At 45.0% G+C, this 19,433-nt stretch overlaps 1 protein-coding gene across 1 annotated transcript in view; it reads right to left on the bottom strand.

Moving 5' to 3' along the window:
- The window catches only part of LOC138264485 (sodium- and chloride-dependent neutral and basic amino acid transporter B(0+)-like), a 385,904-nt gene that overhangs the window by 62,018 nt on the left and 304,453 nt on the right, over window positions 1-19,433 (bottom strand). The window contains exons 11-12 of the mRNA XM_069212546.1: window positions 12,606-12,705; window positions 10,232-10,341 (exon numbers count right to left, since the gene is read on the bottom strand). Of these exons, the coding sequence (XP_069068647.1) occupies window positions 10,232-10,341; window positions 12,606-12,705 (210 nt within the window). The remainder of the gene's footprint in view (window positions 1-10,231; window positions 10,342-12,605; window positions 12,706-19,433) is intronic.

Genomic DNA, 19,433 nt, shown 5'->3' with positions numbered 1-19,433 from the left:
ATAAACATATTAGAAATATTATACAATAATATATCCATTGACGTATGTTTCTTTTTTACTTGACTGTTTGAATCAAAGGGAGAATCCCACACACTAGATCTAATAATTTCAGTTGCCAATGTTCCAATTTCTTGGCAACATGTTGTCTACAACTTTGGCTCATTAATAATTTTAAAAAATGTTTTGCCTCCTTTACCTTAGCGTCCCATCCAGCTGTTCGTGCTCTGGACCCCAGTGGTGCCCCCACCCCCATTCCCTGTTCCCACACGATTTCTGTTTTCTTTGGAGGCAGCTAATACTGACAGGGATTTGGGGCCAATACTGCCATGCCAATCAAAGAATGCATGGCGAAAGGAGCAGGCCAGCTGGATAACACCATGTGACCGTTCGTCCGGCTGAGCTCCCACTCACCCCGAGAGCAAGGGGACCCCATCATCATAGTGTCCTCAAACATTCCAAAACGACCACGATCATTCTGTCTCCCCTACTCATTCTTCCACTAAAGTGGTACTCCCACACGCCATGTCACCTGACGCCGAGCAGGGCTCTCCCCTTACTTCCCCCATCCCACATGCCACTCTGGTGTCGGGAGCACCCCTGTCCATCACCACAATCCTCTGAATGGATCTCACGTCTGTCATGTGCAGCCACGCAGAGGCCACACCCGGAGGCGAGCCGGGTCCCCACTACCCCTCTCTCATCCCCACACACCCCAGGGGTATCAAAGTCATACCCACCCCAACCCTCGACCTGAATAATCCCCCATCTCCACATCCCCTGCAGAGAGCAGGGACTACTGTTTCTCTCCATACAAGTCGATACCTAATGTTCACAAACCCGAACCAGAAGTGTGTTTGCAGCAGCCATGCTGACAACTGTCCTTGTGCGAGCAAATGTTTCACCTCCAAGATTCAGTGCTTCCCGCAAGAGGCTTTTGCTACAGAGAACCCATGCGTATATTGCACCTTCCAAAGGACTGTGTGGTTCCGGCTACTACTGTAGTAACGCGAGCGGAAGCTGCTTCTCTTTGGGCCACGGCCCAGCTGCCCTCGCACGTTGCACCAGAATGGCACACAAAGGATGCGGCTTTGAGTGACACTTTGATGAATGTCTGTGCAGAGAATAAAAGAAGAGAAAACACACGGGCGCGTGCACAAAATTCATAGGTGAATAAATGTGGACTAAGTAATGGTCAGGCTTAACAAACCTTACAACCTTATGTTGGAAATGGCCCTTTTTGCAGGCTCATCCCCAGTCTTTTTGCCTCCTGCCTCCTATTTTTTCTGACCTGTTGCTGTTCGCTTTTGAACTCTGAGCACTTTACCACTGCTAACCAGTGCTAAAGTTCATATGCTCTCTGTGTAAAATTGTATGTGATTGGTTTATCCATGATTGGCATATTTGATTTACTAATAAGTCCCTAGTTAAGTGCACTAGAGGTGCCAGGGCCTGTAAATCAAATGCTACTAGTGGGCCTGCAGCACTGGTTGTGCCACCCATATAAGTAGCTCTGTAATCATGTCTCAGACCTGCCATTGCAGTGTCTGTGTGCAGTTTTAACTGTAAATTCGACTTGGCAAGTGTACCCACTTGCCAGGCCTAAACCTTCCCTTTTCTTACATGTAAGGCACCCCTACGGTAGGCCCTAGGTAGCCCCAAGGGCAGGGTGCAGTGTATGGTTAAGGTAGTACATATAGTAATGTGGTTTATATGTCCTGACAGTGAAATATTGCTAAATTTGTTTTTCACTGTTGCACGGCCTGTCCCTCTCATAGGTTAACATGGGGGCTACCTTTAAATCTGATTAAAGTGTAGATTCCCTTTGGGAGAGGATGGGCATGGGAAGTTTGGGGTCTCTGAGCTCACAATTTAAAAATACATCTTTTAGTAAAGTTGATTTTGAGATTGTGTGTTTGAAAGTATTATACCATTTCTGTGAATCTGCCTGTTTCTGGATTCCCTGTCTGGGACAGTTTGACAGCTGGGCTGGTTGCACCTCACACTAGAGAGTGACACAAAGGGAGCTGGGGTGTAGCCCGCATATCCTGATGAGCCATCTGTGCTAGGAGGGAGGAGAGGAGTGGTCACTCACACCTGAACGGGCTGTGCCTGCCCTCACACAATGCAGTCTCCAACCCCCTGGTGAGTGTCTGGGGCCTAGACTGGGCAAGGCAGGATTTCACATTCAAAGGAGACTTTACTTTGAAGTAGGCCTACTTCAAAGAAGAAATTGGGTATAAGAAGGGCACACAGACTTTAGAAACACTTCTGGAACCAAGAGGAACCTCTGCCTGGAGAAGAGCTGAATAGCTGAGGAAGAAGAGCTGCCCTGCCTGTGACTGTGCTTTGTGGAGCTATTGTGCAGTTTTTGCTTCTGGCAGAGTAAGAGGGCAAAGACTGGACTTTGTGTGCCTTCCATCTTGAGAAGAAATCTCCAAGGGCTTGATCTAGAGCTTGCCTCCTGTTGTTTGAAGTCTCAGGGACAGCAAAGACTTCTCTCTGCCAGCACCTGGAGTCTCTGGAGAGACTCCTACTCTGCCCTGTGGTGCCTATCCAGTTCCTGGGACCTTGAAAGGAGAAGCTGGCAGCCTAAAGACAAGAAAATCCACACACAGAGCGCCGTGCGGGGAAATGATTGACGCAACTCCCATCTGCTGCTGAAAAAACAACGCGCCCCCGGCTCTGCAGCTGAGAAAACGACGCTCGCAGGAAACGTGACTGAAGAATCGACGCACGGACCAGGAGAAACGACGTGCAGCTTCGCCAGCGGAGGCTGGGAGACCACAACCTGCGCCGCGGGGATTTCGGATCATTGTGCGGCTGGATTTCCGACTCACGTACCGCCGTGCGGATTTATTTTTGACACACACCCGCCCGTGCTGGGTTATTTTTGATGTGCAATAGGTAGATTTTCATGCTAGCAGCGCTAGTGTGTGTTTAAAACTACTTGAAGACTCTTTTTGCATTTTTATTGATAACGACTTGTGTATTGTGAATTTTTTTCATTTGGGCTTGTTTTGTTTAGATAAATATTTCCTATTTTTCTAAACTGGTGTTGTGTCATTTTGTAGTGTTTTCATTAAGTTATTGTGTGTGTTGGTACAAATACTTTACACCTAGCACTCTGAAGTTAAGCCTACTGCTCTGCCAAGCTACCAAGGGGGTAAGCAGGGGTTAGCTGAGGGTGATTCTCTTTTACCCTGACTAGAGTTAGGGTCCTTGCTTGAACAGGGGGTATCCTGACTGCCAACCAAAGACCCCATTTCTAACATTGGTGATCAGCGGTTGGGATTTGGACTTGTATTTGTACTTGACATACAGTGATTAAGTGTAAACACCTCTTTTGAGCTCAGACCACTACGTGACCACATACTACTTGTTTGGTGATCTTTCATTTTTCTCTTAAGGACTCCTTTTTGTTCTACTTCCATGATTTTGCTGATCTCTTGACTGATTCTTTTTACTTCATTGGGAACTTGTTTTCTGCCGTTGAAACTTTGCACTTGTTGCCATCATGTCTCAATCTGGAGATGCAACAGCTGGAGCTGTGTTTGAATTAGGGAAACTGAAGAGGTACTCAGTTGCTCAATTGAAACAGTTCTGTGAAGATCTTGCCTGTCCCGTTAAGAGCTCCGACAAGAAGGGGGAGCTGCAAGAGGCATTGAGGGCCTGGGTGACAGCCAAGGAAGCTTGGGGGCACACAGAAAATATGGATGGGAAAGTGCAGAGTCTACACTGTGGTGTAGTAGAGGTACCTGTTACACCTGGGGGGAGGGTCTCCAGGAGTGGTTGCGGTAGGTCCTCTAAGGGTCTGACTCCTAAAGATGTGCAGGACAGACAGGCAGAAAGGGCTCGCCGGTTGGAGGCAGAAAATTGAGGATGCAAAGGGATTTCGACGAGTGGAAAAGGGACTTCGAGATAGAAACTATGATTTTGGTTGATGAGCTAAAACTGGAAGAGCTGGCACTCAGGATGGCTGAGTCCAGCTGGAATGGTGGCAGCAACAATTTTATATCTAGTGTTGCTGAAGAAGTGCACATGCCCAGAGATGTGGTGCCCTACTTGAAGGAGGGAGTTAACACACGCCAGGAGGTTCAGGGGTATGAGGTAGCTCCAGTGATGCACAGGGTCCCTGAGGTGGATTGGGGAACCGGCATGGGTAGTCATATTCCTACTGGTGGGAGGGACACTCTACTGACTCTAGGTGAGAGTGACAGGGAGAGGGGTTCCCCCCAGGTAGAAGTCCTGGTTATGAAGTGTGAAGACATCCCAGAAGAGTGTGGGTTGAGGGTCAGGGACAGTCAGGTACTGTCTCACCAGTCTCAGGAGGGTGATGTGGGGTGCTTTTTCAAGGCTGAGTCACTGGATGGTTGGGTGAAGGGTACTTTGGTTAATTCATGTGAGAGGCTGTGTGATGTAATTGCTGGAGAGCATATGTCTAGTCCTTATTTTCCAGAGCTACGCCAACACCAGGTGGCGTGTGAGTTCTCTGACCCCAGGGAGCTTACAATGGAGGCAGACTTCTGGGTGAGTACCAGAGGGTCTGAAGAGGCATGTGGGGGTGCTCCTGAGAGGAGTGGTCTAGGTATTTCCCAACCAGGTGAGGTAGGGAAGGGTTGTAGTGTCCCAGGTAGGTCCCAGTGTAGTGGGATGGGTGAGGGACCCCATGTCCAGTCTCAGAGGAGAGGGAATGGGGATGAGGTGAGGCCCAAGGTGCCAAAGATCCAGCCCCACATCCTGGAGGGTTCCATGAGGGAACACCAGGAGGGGAGCCTAGCCTGTACCATAGGGCCATCTGTTGAGGGAGACCCCACAGTGTCAGGAGAACTTGGGGGGCGGCTGTAGCCAGCATCCCACCAGTTCTGGTGTCTGGCAGTACCACTCCTAGTGAGGGGGTGCAGAAGTCCAGACCGAGGGTTGAGAGGGGGTTGCGGACCCCAGTGGAGAACAAGGAGGGTCAGGGGTCAGCTCTGAGAGCAGAGCCCCCCAGGAATGACCTTGGTGAGACCATTTCTGGGTTGGGGGAATCCAGACTCTGGGGGTCATTCTGACCCCGGCGGTCTAAGACCGCCGGGGCCAGGGTCGGCGGGAGCACCGCCGACAGGCCGGCGGTGCCCCACAGGGCATTCTGACCGCGGCGCTTCGGCCGCGGTCAGAAGAGGCAAACCGGCGGTCTCCCGCCGGTTTACCGCTGCCCTTTGAATCCCCCATGGCGGCGCAGCTTGCCGCGCCGCCATGGGGGATTCTGACACCCCCTACCGCCATCCTGTTCCTGGCGGTTCGCCCGCCAGGAACAGGATGGCGGTAGGGGGTGCCGCGGGGCCCCTGGGGGCCCCTGCCGTGCCCATGCCAATGGCATGGGCACGGCAGGGGCCCCCGTAAGAGGGCCCCGCAAAGTATTTCAGTGTCTGCTAAGCAGACACTGAAATACGCGACGGGTGCAAACTGCACCCGTCGCACCCCTGCAACTCCGCCGGCTCAATTCTGAGCCGGCGTCCTCGTTGCAGGGGCATTTCCTCTGGGCCGGCGGGCGCTCTTTTGGAGAGCGCCCGCCAGCCCAGAGGAAATGTCTAAATGGCCGCCGCGGTCTTTTGACCGCGGTGCGGTCATTCAGCGGCGGTAGCTTGGCGGGCGGCTCCCGCCGCCCGCCAACATTAGAATCAGGCCCTCTGTCAGATGGGCAGAGATCAGGAGATCTCTGTGTGGCCCTTGGGGATGGTGTGTCCCTTGAGGGGGGTAAGTGTGCCCCCCTATAAGTCCTGGTGTGCCAGGCAATGGTTCAACCGCAGGGTGGTGACTCTGGGTTGAATGATCAGGTGCAGGGGGTAAACTCTGACGTGATGGGGGTGAGTGTGCTCCCAAGGAAGTCCTGGTGCGCCAGGCAGTGGTTCAACCACAGGGTGGTGACTCTGGGTTGGATGACCAGGTTCAGAGGGTAAACTCTGACCTGGTGGGGAGCAGGTATAGCCCCCAGGAAGTCCTGGGTTGCCAGGCAGTGGTCCAGTCTGTGGGTACAGACCCTGGACTGGAGGCTCAGGTGCAGGGGTAAACCCTGACCTGTAGGGGTGGGCGGTTTACCCAAACACCCCCCCTGGTGTGATTTCAAGGGGTACTCTCCCTGAGGGGGGTGGTGCAAAACCCTGAGAGAAGGGGCAGGGAAGAGAGAGCCTCACCCCTGGCCCAAGTGCAATCTAAGGGTACAGACCCTGGAATGGAAGGCCAGGTTCAGTGTGTCCCCCCTGACCTGGAGGAAGGGGCTACTGCTAACCGTGCCCCTACCATGTTGACAATTTTGGACTCTGGGGGTGCTGCTCCTGCAGGGAGGGTACAGAGCCCCAGAGGGGAGGACCAGGGTCAGGTTGTCATCCCTGACCTGGTGGAAGAGAGAGTGGTCAGAGGGTGCCAGGCACCTGGGGCTACCGCCCCCACTCTCCGCAGTCACAGTGGTTGGAGAGGCCTGAGGTAGGGCTCTCATCCCTGACAGTTGTCCGGGCCACTTTGGCTTGCTGTCCTGGTGGACAGGGGTTGCCCCTGGGGGGGGACGAGAGTCACATCCCGGGGGTGGAGTGGGCAACACCACTGTGTTGGCCCTGGTGGTGCTATCTGTGAGGAAAGTAAAGTTAGGTGCTGTACAGATGGTATCTGCAGATGTGGAGAAGGGTTCCCCATGGGTTAGCTTAGTGGGCCCTGAGAGTATGGACAGAGGGATCCAACTGGAGTCAGGAAGGCGTAGAACTGGAACATGTCCCTGCTGTAGTGGGCCTGGGTCCATGTTCTATCACCCCAATCAGGGAAGTACAGCAAGGTATTGATTGTTCTCCTATTTTTTCTGACCTGTTGCTGTTCGCTTTTGAACACTGAGCACTTTACCACTGCTAACCAGTGCTAAAGTGCATATGCTCTCTGTGTAAAATTGTATGTGATTGGTTTATCCATGATTGGAATATTTGATTTACTAGTATGTCCCTAGTAAAGTGCACTAGAGGTGCCAGGGCCTGTATATCAAATGCTACTAGTGGGCCTGCAGCACTGGTTGTGCCACCCATATAAGTAGCTCTGTAATCATGTCCCAGACCTGCCATTGCAATGTCTGTGTGCAGTTTTAACTGTAAATTCGACTTGCCAGGCCTAAACCTTCCCTTTTCTTACATGTAAGGCACCCCTACGGTAGGCCCCAAGGGCAGGGTGCAGTGTATGGTCAAGGTAGGACATATAGTAATGTGGTTTATATATCCTGACAGTGAAATATAGCTAAATTTGTTTTTCACTGTTGCAAGGCCTGTCCCTCTCATAGGTTAACATGGGGGCTACCTTTAAATCTGATTAAAGTGTAGATTCCCTTTGGGAGCGGATGGACATGTGGAGTTTGGTGTCTCTGAGCTCACAATTTAAAAATACATCTTTTAGTAAAGTTGATTTTGAGATTGTGTGTTTGAAAATGCCACTTTTAGAAAGTGGGCATTTTCTTGCTATTTCTGTGACTCTGCCTGTTTGTGGTTTCCCTGTCTGGGTCAGTTTGACAGTTGGGCTAGTTGCACCTCACACTAGACAGTGACACAAAGGGAGCTGGGGTGTAGCCTGCATATCCTGATGAGCCATCTGTGCTAGGAGGGAGGACAGGAGTGGTCACTCACACCTGAAAGGGCTGTGCCTGCCCTCACACAATGCAGTCTCCAACCCCCTGGTGAGTGTCTGGGGCCTGGCCTGGACAAGGCAGGATTTCACTTCAAAAGAGACTTTACTTTGAAGTAGGCATACTTCAAAGGAGAAATTGGGGATGAGAAGGGCACCCAAAACCACAGACTTTAGAAACACTTCTGGAACCAAGAGGAACCTCTGCCTGGAGAAGAGCTAAATAGCTGAGGAAGAAGAGCTGCCCTGCCTGTGACTGTGCTTTGTGGAGCTATCCTGCAGTTGCTGCTTCTGCCAGAGTAAGAGGGCAAAGACTGGACTTTATGTGCCTTCCATCTTGAGAAGAAATCTCCAAGGGCTTAATCTAGAGCTTGCCTCCTGTTGTTTGAAGTCTCAGGGACAGCAAAGACTTCTCTCTGCCAGCACCTGGAGTCTCTGGAGACTCCTGCTCTCCTTGTGATGCCTATCCAGTTCCTGGGACCCTGAAAGGAGAAGCTGCCAGCCTAAAGACAAGAAAATCCACGCACAGAGCGGCGTGCGGGCAAATGATTGACGCAACTCCAATCTGCGGCTGAAAAAACGATGCGCTGCCGGCTCTGCAGCTGAGAAAACGATGCTCGCAGGAAACGCAACCGAAGAATTGATGCACGGAGCAGGAGAAACGACGCGCAGCTTCGCCGACCGTTACTGGGAGATCACAACCTGCGCTGCGGGGATTTCGGATCCTTGTGCGGCTGGATTTCCGACTCACGTACCGCTGTGCGGAGTTATTTTTGATTCACACCCGCCCGTGCGGGGTTATTTTTGATGCACACCAGTTACATTTTCACGCTAGCAGCGCTAGTGTGTGTTTAAAACTACTTGAAGACTCTTTTTGCATTTTTATTAATAACTTGACTTGTGTATTGTGGATTTTTGTCGTTTTGGTCTTGTTTTGTTTAGATAAATATTTCCTATTTTTCTAAACTGGTGTTGTGGCATTTTGTAATGTTTTCATTAAGTTACTGTGTGTGTTGGTACAAATACTTTACACCTAGCACTCTGAAGTTAAGCCTACTGCTCTGCCAAGCTACCAAGGGAGTAAGCAGGGGTTAGCTGAGGGTGATTCTCTTTTACCCTGACTAGAGTGAGGGTCCTTGCTTGAACAGGGGGTAACCTGACTGTCAACCAAGGACCCCATTTTTAACACCTTACCTTAGCCAAATCGCTTCTACGGCCTGCATAGCGTTTTCTCCTTTTGTCCAGGTTGTTCTGGGGTCTTTTGCAGCAGAATCCGGAGAACCTGGATGTGGAATTTGGCAGATACTGAGGGACTGATGACCACTCAATACCCATCCTGCTCCCACTTTCGACGTGCAGGTGGAAATCCTTAGGCCCAGTTCGCTTCTGAAATACCCCTCTTATGTGGAAGCTTGATAGGGAACCCCCAAAGCACAGGTAGTTTTCAATCGCAAGCTAAACACAATGTTTATGATTGGCTACAGGCTCCATATTTACCTTGCATTAAACACAACACATGACCAGTCGCGGATGCAAACGTATCTATAGCTGTTCTTTTGACATATGCATTGTACCAACGCACCCCCTCCTCAGATTGGTAAAACTGATGGAGGTGATCTTCTACATATCTGCAGATTACTCACAGGAGTATCCGTGCACACAACCTCCCCCAGAACTAGATGCGGGCACTTACTCGATGTTGCAGTCCCATGGAAGCTGAGTGAAACCAGCAAACACACATCACAAATCAGACGCCACTCCAAATGACATAAGAGATGAATTCACATATAATATCAGCACATCACTAGCTTCTCTTACAATACACGGCCCTGGATACCATGGTTGAAGTGACTTAGCAACGGTGCCCTGGGTTCCAAAGCAAGCATGAAACAAATGGCCTCATTAACACCCCAACCCACCTTCAGCCGGATGGATAGTAAATAAATAGTAACCATAACTAAGTCGCAGAGGGGCCCTTTAAATCATGGCCTCTATTACCACTACCCCTGTTGCACTATTTATAACAAGGCTGTGTTTTTAGGGTCGAGCGCGTAATCTCACTGTGGGTTTTAACCACGCCCATTCTTGCTATTCATTCTTGTTGTGGTTGCAAATGCTTCATTTTTATTGGTGCATTTTGTGAAATGTCCCTCCTTTGTGTGCTGAGTTCCCTTCCAGGCGATTTCACTGAGTGAACTTTTTTGTTGGTCATGCTTCCTCCTGTTACAGTGTGTGATGGCCCCTCCTCCGGTTTGTCAGTGAGCCAAGCCACGATCCTTTCTAGACATTCACGCAGGGAGCCAATAACTCTTGCGCTCACACTCTAGGCAGCTGTGGCGCTTTGAATTGACTTGCTTCTGTCAATTCCTTTACTTTTCATTTTCTATTTATGTGGCAAGAAAAGTCCAGTTAGGAATTTACAACACTAATAGCTCTAATTCGAGCAACGCGAGATCCATTGCATTGTAAATGCTTGTTTTCATTCTTGCCATTGTAAGACGTCATGGATTTCAGAAAATGTTTTCTCCTAATGACGAGTGAAACATTACGGTGTATCTAACTTATGATCATGGTAAATATCAGCAGCAACATTACTTACTGCTAGCAGTACAGGCGAAATAAAGTACCAGCAAACTCTCCACCACAACCAGAAGATCCAGTGCTTCTTTCCAAGCATCATCTCTATGTCTTGAATGAACGTGTTGGCTCCTATGAACAAACAACAGCAGTCAAACACGTGTCTGTCCAGCCTTCTCACAGATCATTTTTAATGTTTACACATTTTGATTTCTTACTGTTTCAATATACATTTCTTAACTGATATTTGGCAGATTAGATTGAAAAAGACAATACTTAAGGAAAAAACCTTTAAACAATCTATTTGGCAGAATTTGGCAGAATCTCATTCCGATCACCGATTTTGGCTACATCAAAATATGAGCTCAATGGCGCGCACCAATAGCTATAAGACCGATCATTGCTTTTGACTCAAAAAGAGACTTATGTTTTCTGCACTTTGGAATGGGAATCATCTTCTGTTATTGCCTTGGTAGAGTTCTATGGTGCAATACCTTGAGTAACGCAGATTGCAATTATTTGCGTTATCTCAGCAACAGTATCGGCAGTAAACATCACAGTTGCATTTTAACTCATTGCGGATTATTAATGTTGCATAACCTTTTTTAGAAAGACAATGTTCCCACTTCGTATTACTAAGCAGGTGAAAACTGGATAAGTGGGCCACGAGCAGAAAGGCCACTTTAGCATCAAGAATAAGCTACAGTATGTAACTGGGGCTATTACAGCATGAGCACCGACTAAAGAACGCTAATCCGTGGCTTTCCTGCATCCTGCCAAACATACACACAAGTTCAGAAGCATTTGCACCACACAAAGAGTGTGCATATATGTTTCTCGCGAGACTGTCACTACCTTTTAAACAGAGGAGGCCAGTAGCAGACTGGTAGAAATGGATGCTCTTTCACTACAATCTGTGTTGCCAACACGTATGATAACATAAAGCCCAGGTAGAGAGATCAGCAACTGATTTGCGTGCTCCTTTGACCTAGCACTCATGCTCTAGGGTCTCAGTCAAGTTACCTGGAAGACTCCTTGGTGAACATGCATAGGGCAGGTACACAAGCCTTGTAGAGGACATTTCTTTCCTAAATTACCATAGCTTTAAAAGGAGTCGTAGCGTATTATACAACCACCACGAATTTGGCCTCCCTGTGCTCCGCCTATTGCCAAGTGATAAGAATAGTAATCTCCAGACCACAAGCTTCCAACCTTTACTTTCCAGATTCACACCAAGGAAGTCATGATATGAAACATTCTCACACAGAACTCGTTTGACACCTCTGCACTAAGGTTTAATGTTGGGTTATTTATTAAATATATATGCAAGGTCAATGGGGTTTAGGTTGAGGTTCATTAGGGTGGGGATTAAGTGTTTTGTCTCTTTTAATAGTATATCTGTCATAAAAGACATACTCAATGTTTTGTGCACTTATTACAAGTGATGGGAATTCTTCATCATATTTGATTTCAGAATGGTCAAGGTGGCAGTGTTGCCTTTATAGGTGATTGCCTTGCATATGATGAGGGTGGTTGTGAAGTTTTGATTTGAGATCTTCTTAAAGTTAGACATGTTGAATATGTTGAACGGAGTAGTGGTTTGCATAGTGCTGTTGAGGCATCACCTAATTTTGAATTTTTTCTCCCGGGTAGATGGCTTTGCTCGTATTTGACCTCATGGATGGTAGAATTATCTGCAACATTTATTTAACTACTGCAAATCCTGTTTTGTGTCCTATACCTAAACATACCTCACGTTTTCTCATCCCCTACAAACCTCTCTGTTTCTTACCCTTTATTGATGTGCCATTTCGTGCTGCTGATCGTTCAAGGAAAATATTGTAGATGACGTACATTAGAGACATTGTTTTAACCATGTCTCTGAGGTCTCTACCTTCTACTACTACACATAAATCCACAGTGTAAAATAACTATTTCAAATTTCCCAGTCTGCACTGCATAATGTACTGCACTCATACACTGAAATCTGCATCACCCACACTTCTCAGTCAGTGTAACCAGTTTTGCCAAATTCTCTTTTGCCAAACTTGCGTCTTCTGACAGAAATGTAGGTGTTCTCGTTATCATGGGAATTAAAATGGAAGCCTTTTATCTAACAGGTCCCATACGAGACATATGCGCCTACACTTTTTATGAAGAACCGCCTGGCTGCTAATGATATGTAACGAGAAGTGCGTGGCCAAATTAAGATATTTTGCTGAAAAGGTATTTAAAAGGATCCAAAATATATATATATATTTGACGCATTTCCTATTTGGCTCTTTGTTCAGTTTGCTTCCTCTTGTAATGTTTAGTTTTCATTAAGCACATTTCCTGTTCTATGTAACAAATTATTGCATGGAGACTAGTTGTCCAAAATGAGTAGCTGCACTTACCATAGATCCAGCAGACTCCCATCAGCTCTAATACTCCTGCGATCAACAGTCCCCATCCACCAGTGAAATAGTCAGTCAAATTAACCCAGTAAATTCCTGCCTTTGGAAAAATCAACAAACGGTACAGTTAGCCATTAGGTCACTGCTGTTCACTTATTAAAGTATGAAATAAATGTATGTCTAAAAACAAATCCATTTGTACACTAAAGCATAATATGTCTCTAAAATCAATTTACTGTAGTGATATTTTGTCCTCGTTCGCTGGCTTTGCTTATTTCCTTTTCACTCTCAATGCAAGTTGCAATTAGCAAAGTTGATCTCTATTCTCTCTACCACTTATTCACTTTCACAGCCGCTTTTAAATTGCAGTGGGTAAAAAAATTAAATGTTATACTTGACACATACCATCTTTCTTCTTTGTGCATGGCAAGCTTTCCAAACAGCCTTTTTATACTTCTTCACTAATGCACATACAGCCAACCCGCAACAAGACTCTACTACTTTGAGTTGTCTTGGGAGACCCACATCTAACCAAATCCATCACAGCACAATGAATTGCTCGAGAATTTTAAAATACATCCGACACAGTTCCCCAATCATGCTACATCATAGTAGAAAACATGTGCCTGCTTTCGGTGTCAGCCTTCACCTCTTCCATCTTCTGACATGTTTATAATATATTGTCATGCCCAATCAGAACGCTTATAAAAATAAATGGAATTTTCCTTCAGTGTATTACTTTAAAGAGGAGGTGTTAAAGTCACCTAAATTGCTAAGTTTGCAACCATGGCAGTGTGTTTCTTATCCCCCTACCCCACTTTACTAGAACTGTGTGATCATGGACAAAACAATGCATCTTCTTATGATTCAGCTCCCCTTGCTGCCATGAATAGGAGCACTTTGAAACACGAACAGCTCTGCTACCGAGAGTAAAATTGTATAACTTATTCCTAACTCTTAAGTGCAATATCCCCTCTTCTACACAAACCTCTACACTTGATTTGAATGTAATCCTTACCTTCATGTTCTTTTTAGGTCTGATGTTACCCAAGGCCTGTTGATTTTATTAAAATTATATGTGTAACATACTTACTTGAAGGGGCTTTCAGCCACCTCTCTTCATCCATTGGTCTGTTGTTGAGATATTCGCCTTTTGCTTCCGCATTCTACAGCATACAGCATTGAGCAATGGGTCAGCCTACTTAAGCCACTGGTTAACTTCACTTTAAGGGACTGCATTTTACTCTTTCACAAAGAGCTCATTCAAACACAAGGTAATTCCCATCAGTGCCAGTGTTTATGTTTTTACTTCATAATTACTCAATTGTTGTTTTGTGTTTAGAGCCTGATAAGCTAGCAGGACACTTTTGATGTGAGCACAGGGCCCAGGACTGGAGGGACACCACTTTGAGGTTAGGACTCAGTCACACTTGGTCTAGGTGTGGGTCCAAGAAGGTGGGAACCTGTTTTGTCCTGTGGCAAACTAGCCTCTGGATTCACTCTGGTGGTCCTGAATGCAGGTGAAGAAGCAGAGCGCAAGCAGCAGGGCAGGCTTCTGAGGATTCCAGGCAGGCTCCAGGCAGCAAAGCAGTCCTTCCAGGTGAAGCAAAGCAGTCTGTAAAGTACACAGCAGGCAATCCTCTGACAGTCCTTTTGAAGGTCCAGAAAATGAACTGACAAGTGGCTCTTAAGGCCCTATTTTTATACATGATGACTTCTTTGAAGTAGAGGTTTGTACAGGTTACACTTTGAAGTGCTTGGAATTTTCTGACTCACTAGCCCTGGCTCCAGGCTGGGTGTAGAGACAATGCAGTGGTGAAAAGCCCTTTGTGTGAAGGCAGAGCAGAGCCGATTCAGTTGCAAGTGGGGTTGTGCCCAGCTCAGCCCCTCATCCTGCCATCACATGACCCATTATGGCACACCTAATCTCTCTATTGTGTGACTGGGAGGAATTCCCAAAGTCTAACTGCCAACTAGACCCTGTCATGTGACCTTGAACAAGCAGAAGGGACCAAATGAAAAGGGCAGAAAAATGTAAACTTTCTAAAAGTGACAAATTCAAAACTGTAATTTAAAATCCAACTTTACCATTCAAGAGGATTTTTGATTAGCATTTCATAGATGCCAGAACTAAAATGTTTATTGGTCCCCAATCAAACGTTAGCACTTATTAAATGTAATAAGGCAACCCAAAGTTATGCTATGCGACAGGTAGGCCTCGAAGCAGAGAAAAGTTAATTCAGAAGTTGTTCACTGCCACAATATGTAAAACATAAAAGTACATGTCCAGCCTTTTAATTGTATGTCATGAAACAGGAATTTAAGGCTTGGCACGGGGGCTATATTGCGAAGTTGAACTGGCAAGTTAAAACTGCATTGAGGCTGCAATGACAGGCCTGGGACATGTTTTAAGGGGCTACTTAAGTGAGTGGCATAATGAGTGCTGCAGGCCCACTAGTACCATCTCATTTGAAGACCCTGGGTATATGGTACACCACTCTGCAAGGGACTTATAAGTAAAAGAAATATGCCACTCAAGTGTAAGCCAATTTTACCATGTTTAGGGGAGTGAGCACACGCATATTAGCACTTGTTAGCAGTGGAAGAGTGCACAGATTTTGAAAGGCTAGTAAAAACTAATGTTCAGCAAACAAATTGAAGGAAACAGGCAAAGGTTTTGGGGGTGACCATGTAGAGAGGGCCAGATCCAACACACAGCCTGTAAGATTATGTGCATTTGTAACTACTCTGCATTACGTTATCATTTTTTTTTACTTTGCACACAATTAAATATAATTATATATATTGGTTCCAATATGGTATACAAACCACAAATTTCAATATGATATGATTTCAATTAAAAAATGGACAATTCTGCAGAACACAAGTATCCTGGATTCAGTTTCATCATTTGTTCCTTAATAAATGTGGTCCAGGAAGGAAGACAACAGGGCTTTATTTTGTTTAATTTGCAGCACAGTAGTAACAATTTTATTTAAAAATAGATGGGGTGTAATTTGGGTTTTAGAATCCAATTTTCTATACTATGACCCTGAGAAAAAAATGAAACTTACAGGTGCTTCAGAATCTGAAAATGGAATTAGAGTTATCATCATATGGCAGTAATATAGTTCATTTCGAACATAAACAAGGATAAGTTTGCAACAACTGAGGTAACTCATTAAGAGTGTAATTATGTATACATCTATGTGCCAGGTACACAGCTCATTATATGGAATCAGTAATACCTTTGAGTGTGCTAAGATAGCTTAGTAGGTTAATTCTGAGTACACTATCCCAATATGTAATGCAACCTTTCTTTTCATTCCTTCCTTCTTTCATTTGTTCCTTCCTTCTTTCCTTTGGTGTCTTTTTTCTTTCATACCTTCTTTCTAAAAGGCAAGAGACTGGCATTCAATGCCAGACCTTTTGGCTTTTGGGTTTTTTTATTTGCCAAGGCCTTCTGATGTCACTAAAATTAGGTGTCTGACATAGGTACTCATAGGGGTGTGGAGACAGACTTCATCCACATTTTTCTTTCAACCACTACAGCATGCATCAAAGGGCAGTGTGTCAGCCCACCTCAGATGTTGGCAAACATCACTGTGAGTTACAGCATGCTGCCCTTTCACAAGGAGTACAAGCACACACAAAGTATTTCTCATCAGCACCAGGAGTGCTATAGTAATGTGCACTTTTTTTTAGAACAAATTGTTATTTTTGACTTTAGTCAATCATTATTTTAGATTGATGAAGGTCTGACAGCTTCCTACATAATAATATTTTGCAAAAACCATAACAAAACAACAATTTCCAAAATGCTGGTGGTCAACACAAACGGTTTTGGCTTTGCGAATGCTTGTTTAAGATGCTTTGTCTAATAACATTCTGTCATTATAAAAACGAAAGTATGCAGTTAATTACACATTTTTTTCATTGCTTCATTCTAATACTCTGTATTCGTTCTTTTTCACTTTACATTTAAGTTTAATGACACCTCTTTGACCCTGCTAAAATAACCAAAGGTCCACAATTTGTTTTTCTAACATGACTTTATAGTTTCACCATCCGCAGAAGGCATCGCCCTCATTTCATAAAAAAGTCTCCTACAAGGCTCTGCAAGTCACCACATGGTTGATGACTTTTTTTTTATATCTCAAATTTCATGAAACTTGTTTTCTATAATTCACAATTTTTTTTAAACAGACTAAACCCACGGTACATGGCATTTTCCACTATGCGAAATTTACTGCAAACCTTTAATTAACAGATACTTGGAGGAAACAGCATTCAAATGATATTAAATCTACGTTTGACAGTGTACAGCATGCAATTTGTTCCAGATTTGATTGTTTTTCCTAGTAGCAAAGGACTGGGACATTGCAGTATCAGGAACAGAACTTGCTGTTGTATTAGAATAGTCAACTATAGAAATTAGTCTAAATAATGTATATATTGGAAGCATGGAAGATTATGTTAAAGGACTGGAAAAGCAAACAGTTAGTTGCATTAAATGGTGTTTTATCTACTGTTGAAAACCATGGTCAGAATGAGAAAATCTGAGTTTCTTTAGGAACTTATATGCAGCAGAGCGGCTACTTGGTCATTGCACTTGTTATCCAAATAAGTGAATGACTAAGGGAATAATGGTAGCAAATGTTTAGATTACCAATCCATGTGGCAAGCAACGAACTGTAAGTTAATAAGTAGGTTTTAGGTGTTTGACTAGACTCAGATTTGCATAGGTTAAACTATAAGAAAATGTTGATGAGGATAAAGGAAAATATGGTGCGAATGAAATCACTTCCTCTTTCAATATCTTTTTTTGGTCAAACTAAGCAGCACAGTGTAATAACTTTTGTTTGGAATGTTAACAATATAATAAGTGAATAGAAAATGTGCTGGCAATTGACAAAGGGATTTTAGCTTTGAATTCAAAGTGTCATAAGATCTGTGAGGTATCCTGCTAAATTTCATTGTAATATTATTTTTAGGCCTTGGCTACTGTTGTCTTTAGCTCTTTGTTGGTCAGGCATTTTATGTACAGTGGGCTTTAAGTTAGTCCCTTACTTATGATTTTTGGATTACTTTGTTGTCTATCTTCCTTCCCTACTTGAGATTCTTTGGCTTTCCTACCTGTTTATGCAAATGTCTCAGCCAGGAGTATTTCAATGTCTAAGTGTTCTGATTGGCTGACTTCTACTGCAGACAGTGATTGCATTCATGGAACTACTTTTTCTGTGTTTGCAAGCATTCCATATAGGTCAAGTTGTTTCATGCTCCCTCCTACTTGTGCTGCTCTCCTTTTAACTTCCACATGCCCTCTACTCTCCTTGCTGCCTTCTCTGCTTCTCCCTATCGTGCTTGTTTTTTTTTCTAATAACAACCCACAGCGCTCATCCTTTTGCACTCCAGTTCTGGCTGCCCAACCACGGCTTCCCAGTGCTGGATGCCCACCACTGTGTGATTTTGTTTTTAATTATACATTATTACAAGTTTCCAGCAGCTGCCAAAAGATTGATGAGCAGCCATCAACATTTCTAAGATTGTTAAATTATAAATGGCCGCATGCGTCATGACGAATGCTCACAAACATGTCATGCTGCAATACGATACTGAACCCCGTTTTGGAATGGGTTTTCCTTATTAGAAAACCCATTTCAGATTTGACATTGCATCTGTGCACATGGATCTTCATGCATACTATTACAAATAAAGCGCTGGGAAAGCTGATAGCTCAGTATTTTAGAGTTGAGACCTATTGGCTTTGGTGATGCGTGTTTCTGCTTTTAGTGACCCCCAAGTTGATCTAGGATAAGCATCTGGTCTCAAACTACAGCCCAGGGATCGGAACATTTGGGCTTTTCCAGCTTCTTAAGTGAATCATGATCACAACAAAACAAAGGTGACTGGTATCCCAGTGACTAAGGCCTGAATCTAAAGGTTTGGTTAAATGCCATTTACCACAATTAACTGCTTTGCAAAACTATATAGACTATGAAAATACCAGCAGATGGGGAGTATATTTAGAAATAATATGTTTTTAACCCCTTCTCGAGTTTCACTGCAAGGAGATTTCCAAGCTCCAACATTTTTTAGCTGTAGAACGTACCAACACCCAGTGTGAGTTGAGCCATTTTAAATAAATATGTGAAATAAATAAACTCTCAACAAGGCAAGAAAAGGAAACTATTTATAAACAATCAGAAAGTTACCAAGAGGTGATAATGAGTCAATGAAAGGTTCCAGTGAATAGCAAATTCTATAGCCTGGGACCGGCCCCAACCTGAAAAGGTGACTTTAAAAGTTAAATTCAGTACTCCATAACCTTCGTCAGTCTGTATTGCAAATTCCATATTCAGCACATGCACATTCCAGCACGACTCTAACAAAAGGAAGCATCATCTCAGAAGAAATGTGTGTAAAACTTTCTGAGCCACCCACCTCTTGAGGCCCTTCTTGTGCACTCTGTTACTAGTTCTGTGGTTTTACGAAGGAATCGTTTTATGAATTTCATTGCTTGGGGTGATCCTGAGAGAACTCTGACTTGTCTCCTTGTGGCTATTGACCGACCTGACATTCTGGAATGATGGAGAACATATCTCCCTTTAGGTAGGTTGCAGGGTGCAATTGTCTCAAAGCCCATTCGGACGTATGAGATTTTTTGTTTCAGCATCTCTCTGCTGGGAAGCCCTTCTGAGCGGTTCGATTCAGATCACGTCCTGTTACTTATCTGCGCCGCCAGCCCTCCTGCTTGTTTTATATTTTATTTGTAGGGAGGGGCAGGAGTAAGCAGCTGGAGCTTGAACAACAGATGGAGAATTTGAT

Source organism: Pleurodeles waltl, chromosome 2_1 (genome assembly GCF_031143425.1).
Source record: "Pleurodeles waltl isolate 20211129_DDA chromosome 2_1, aPleWal1.hap1.20221129, whole genome shotgun sequence".
Classification (NCBI taxonomy): Eukaryota; Metazoa; Chordata; class Amphibia; order Caudata; family Salamandridae; genus Pleurodeles; species Pleurodeles waltl.
This window is presented reverse-complemented; position numbering and strand designations above follow the sequence as displayed.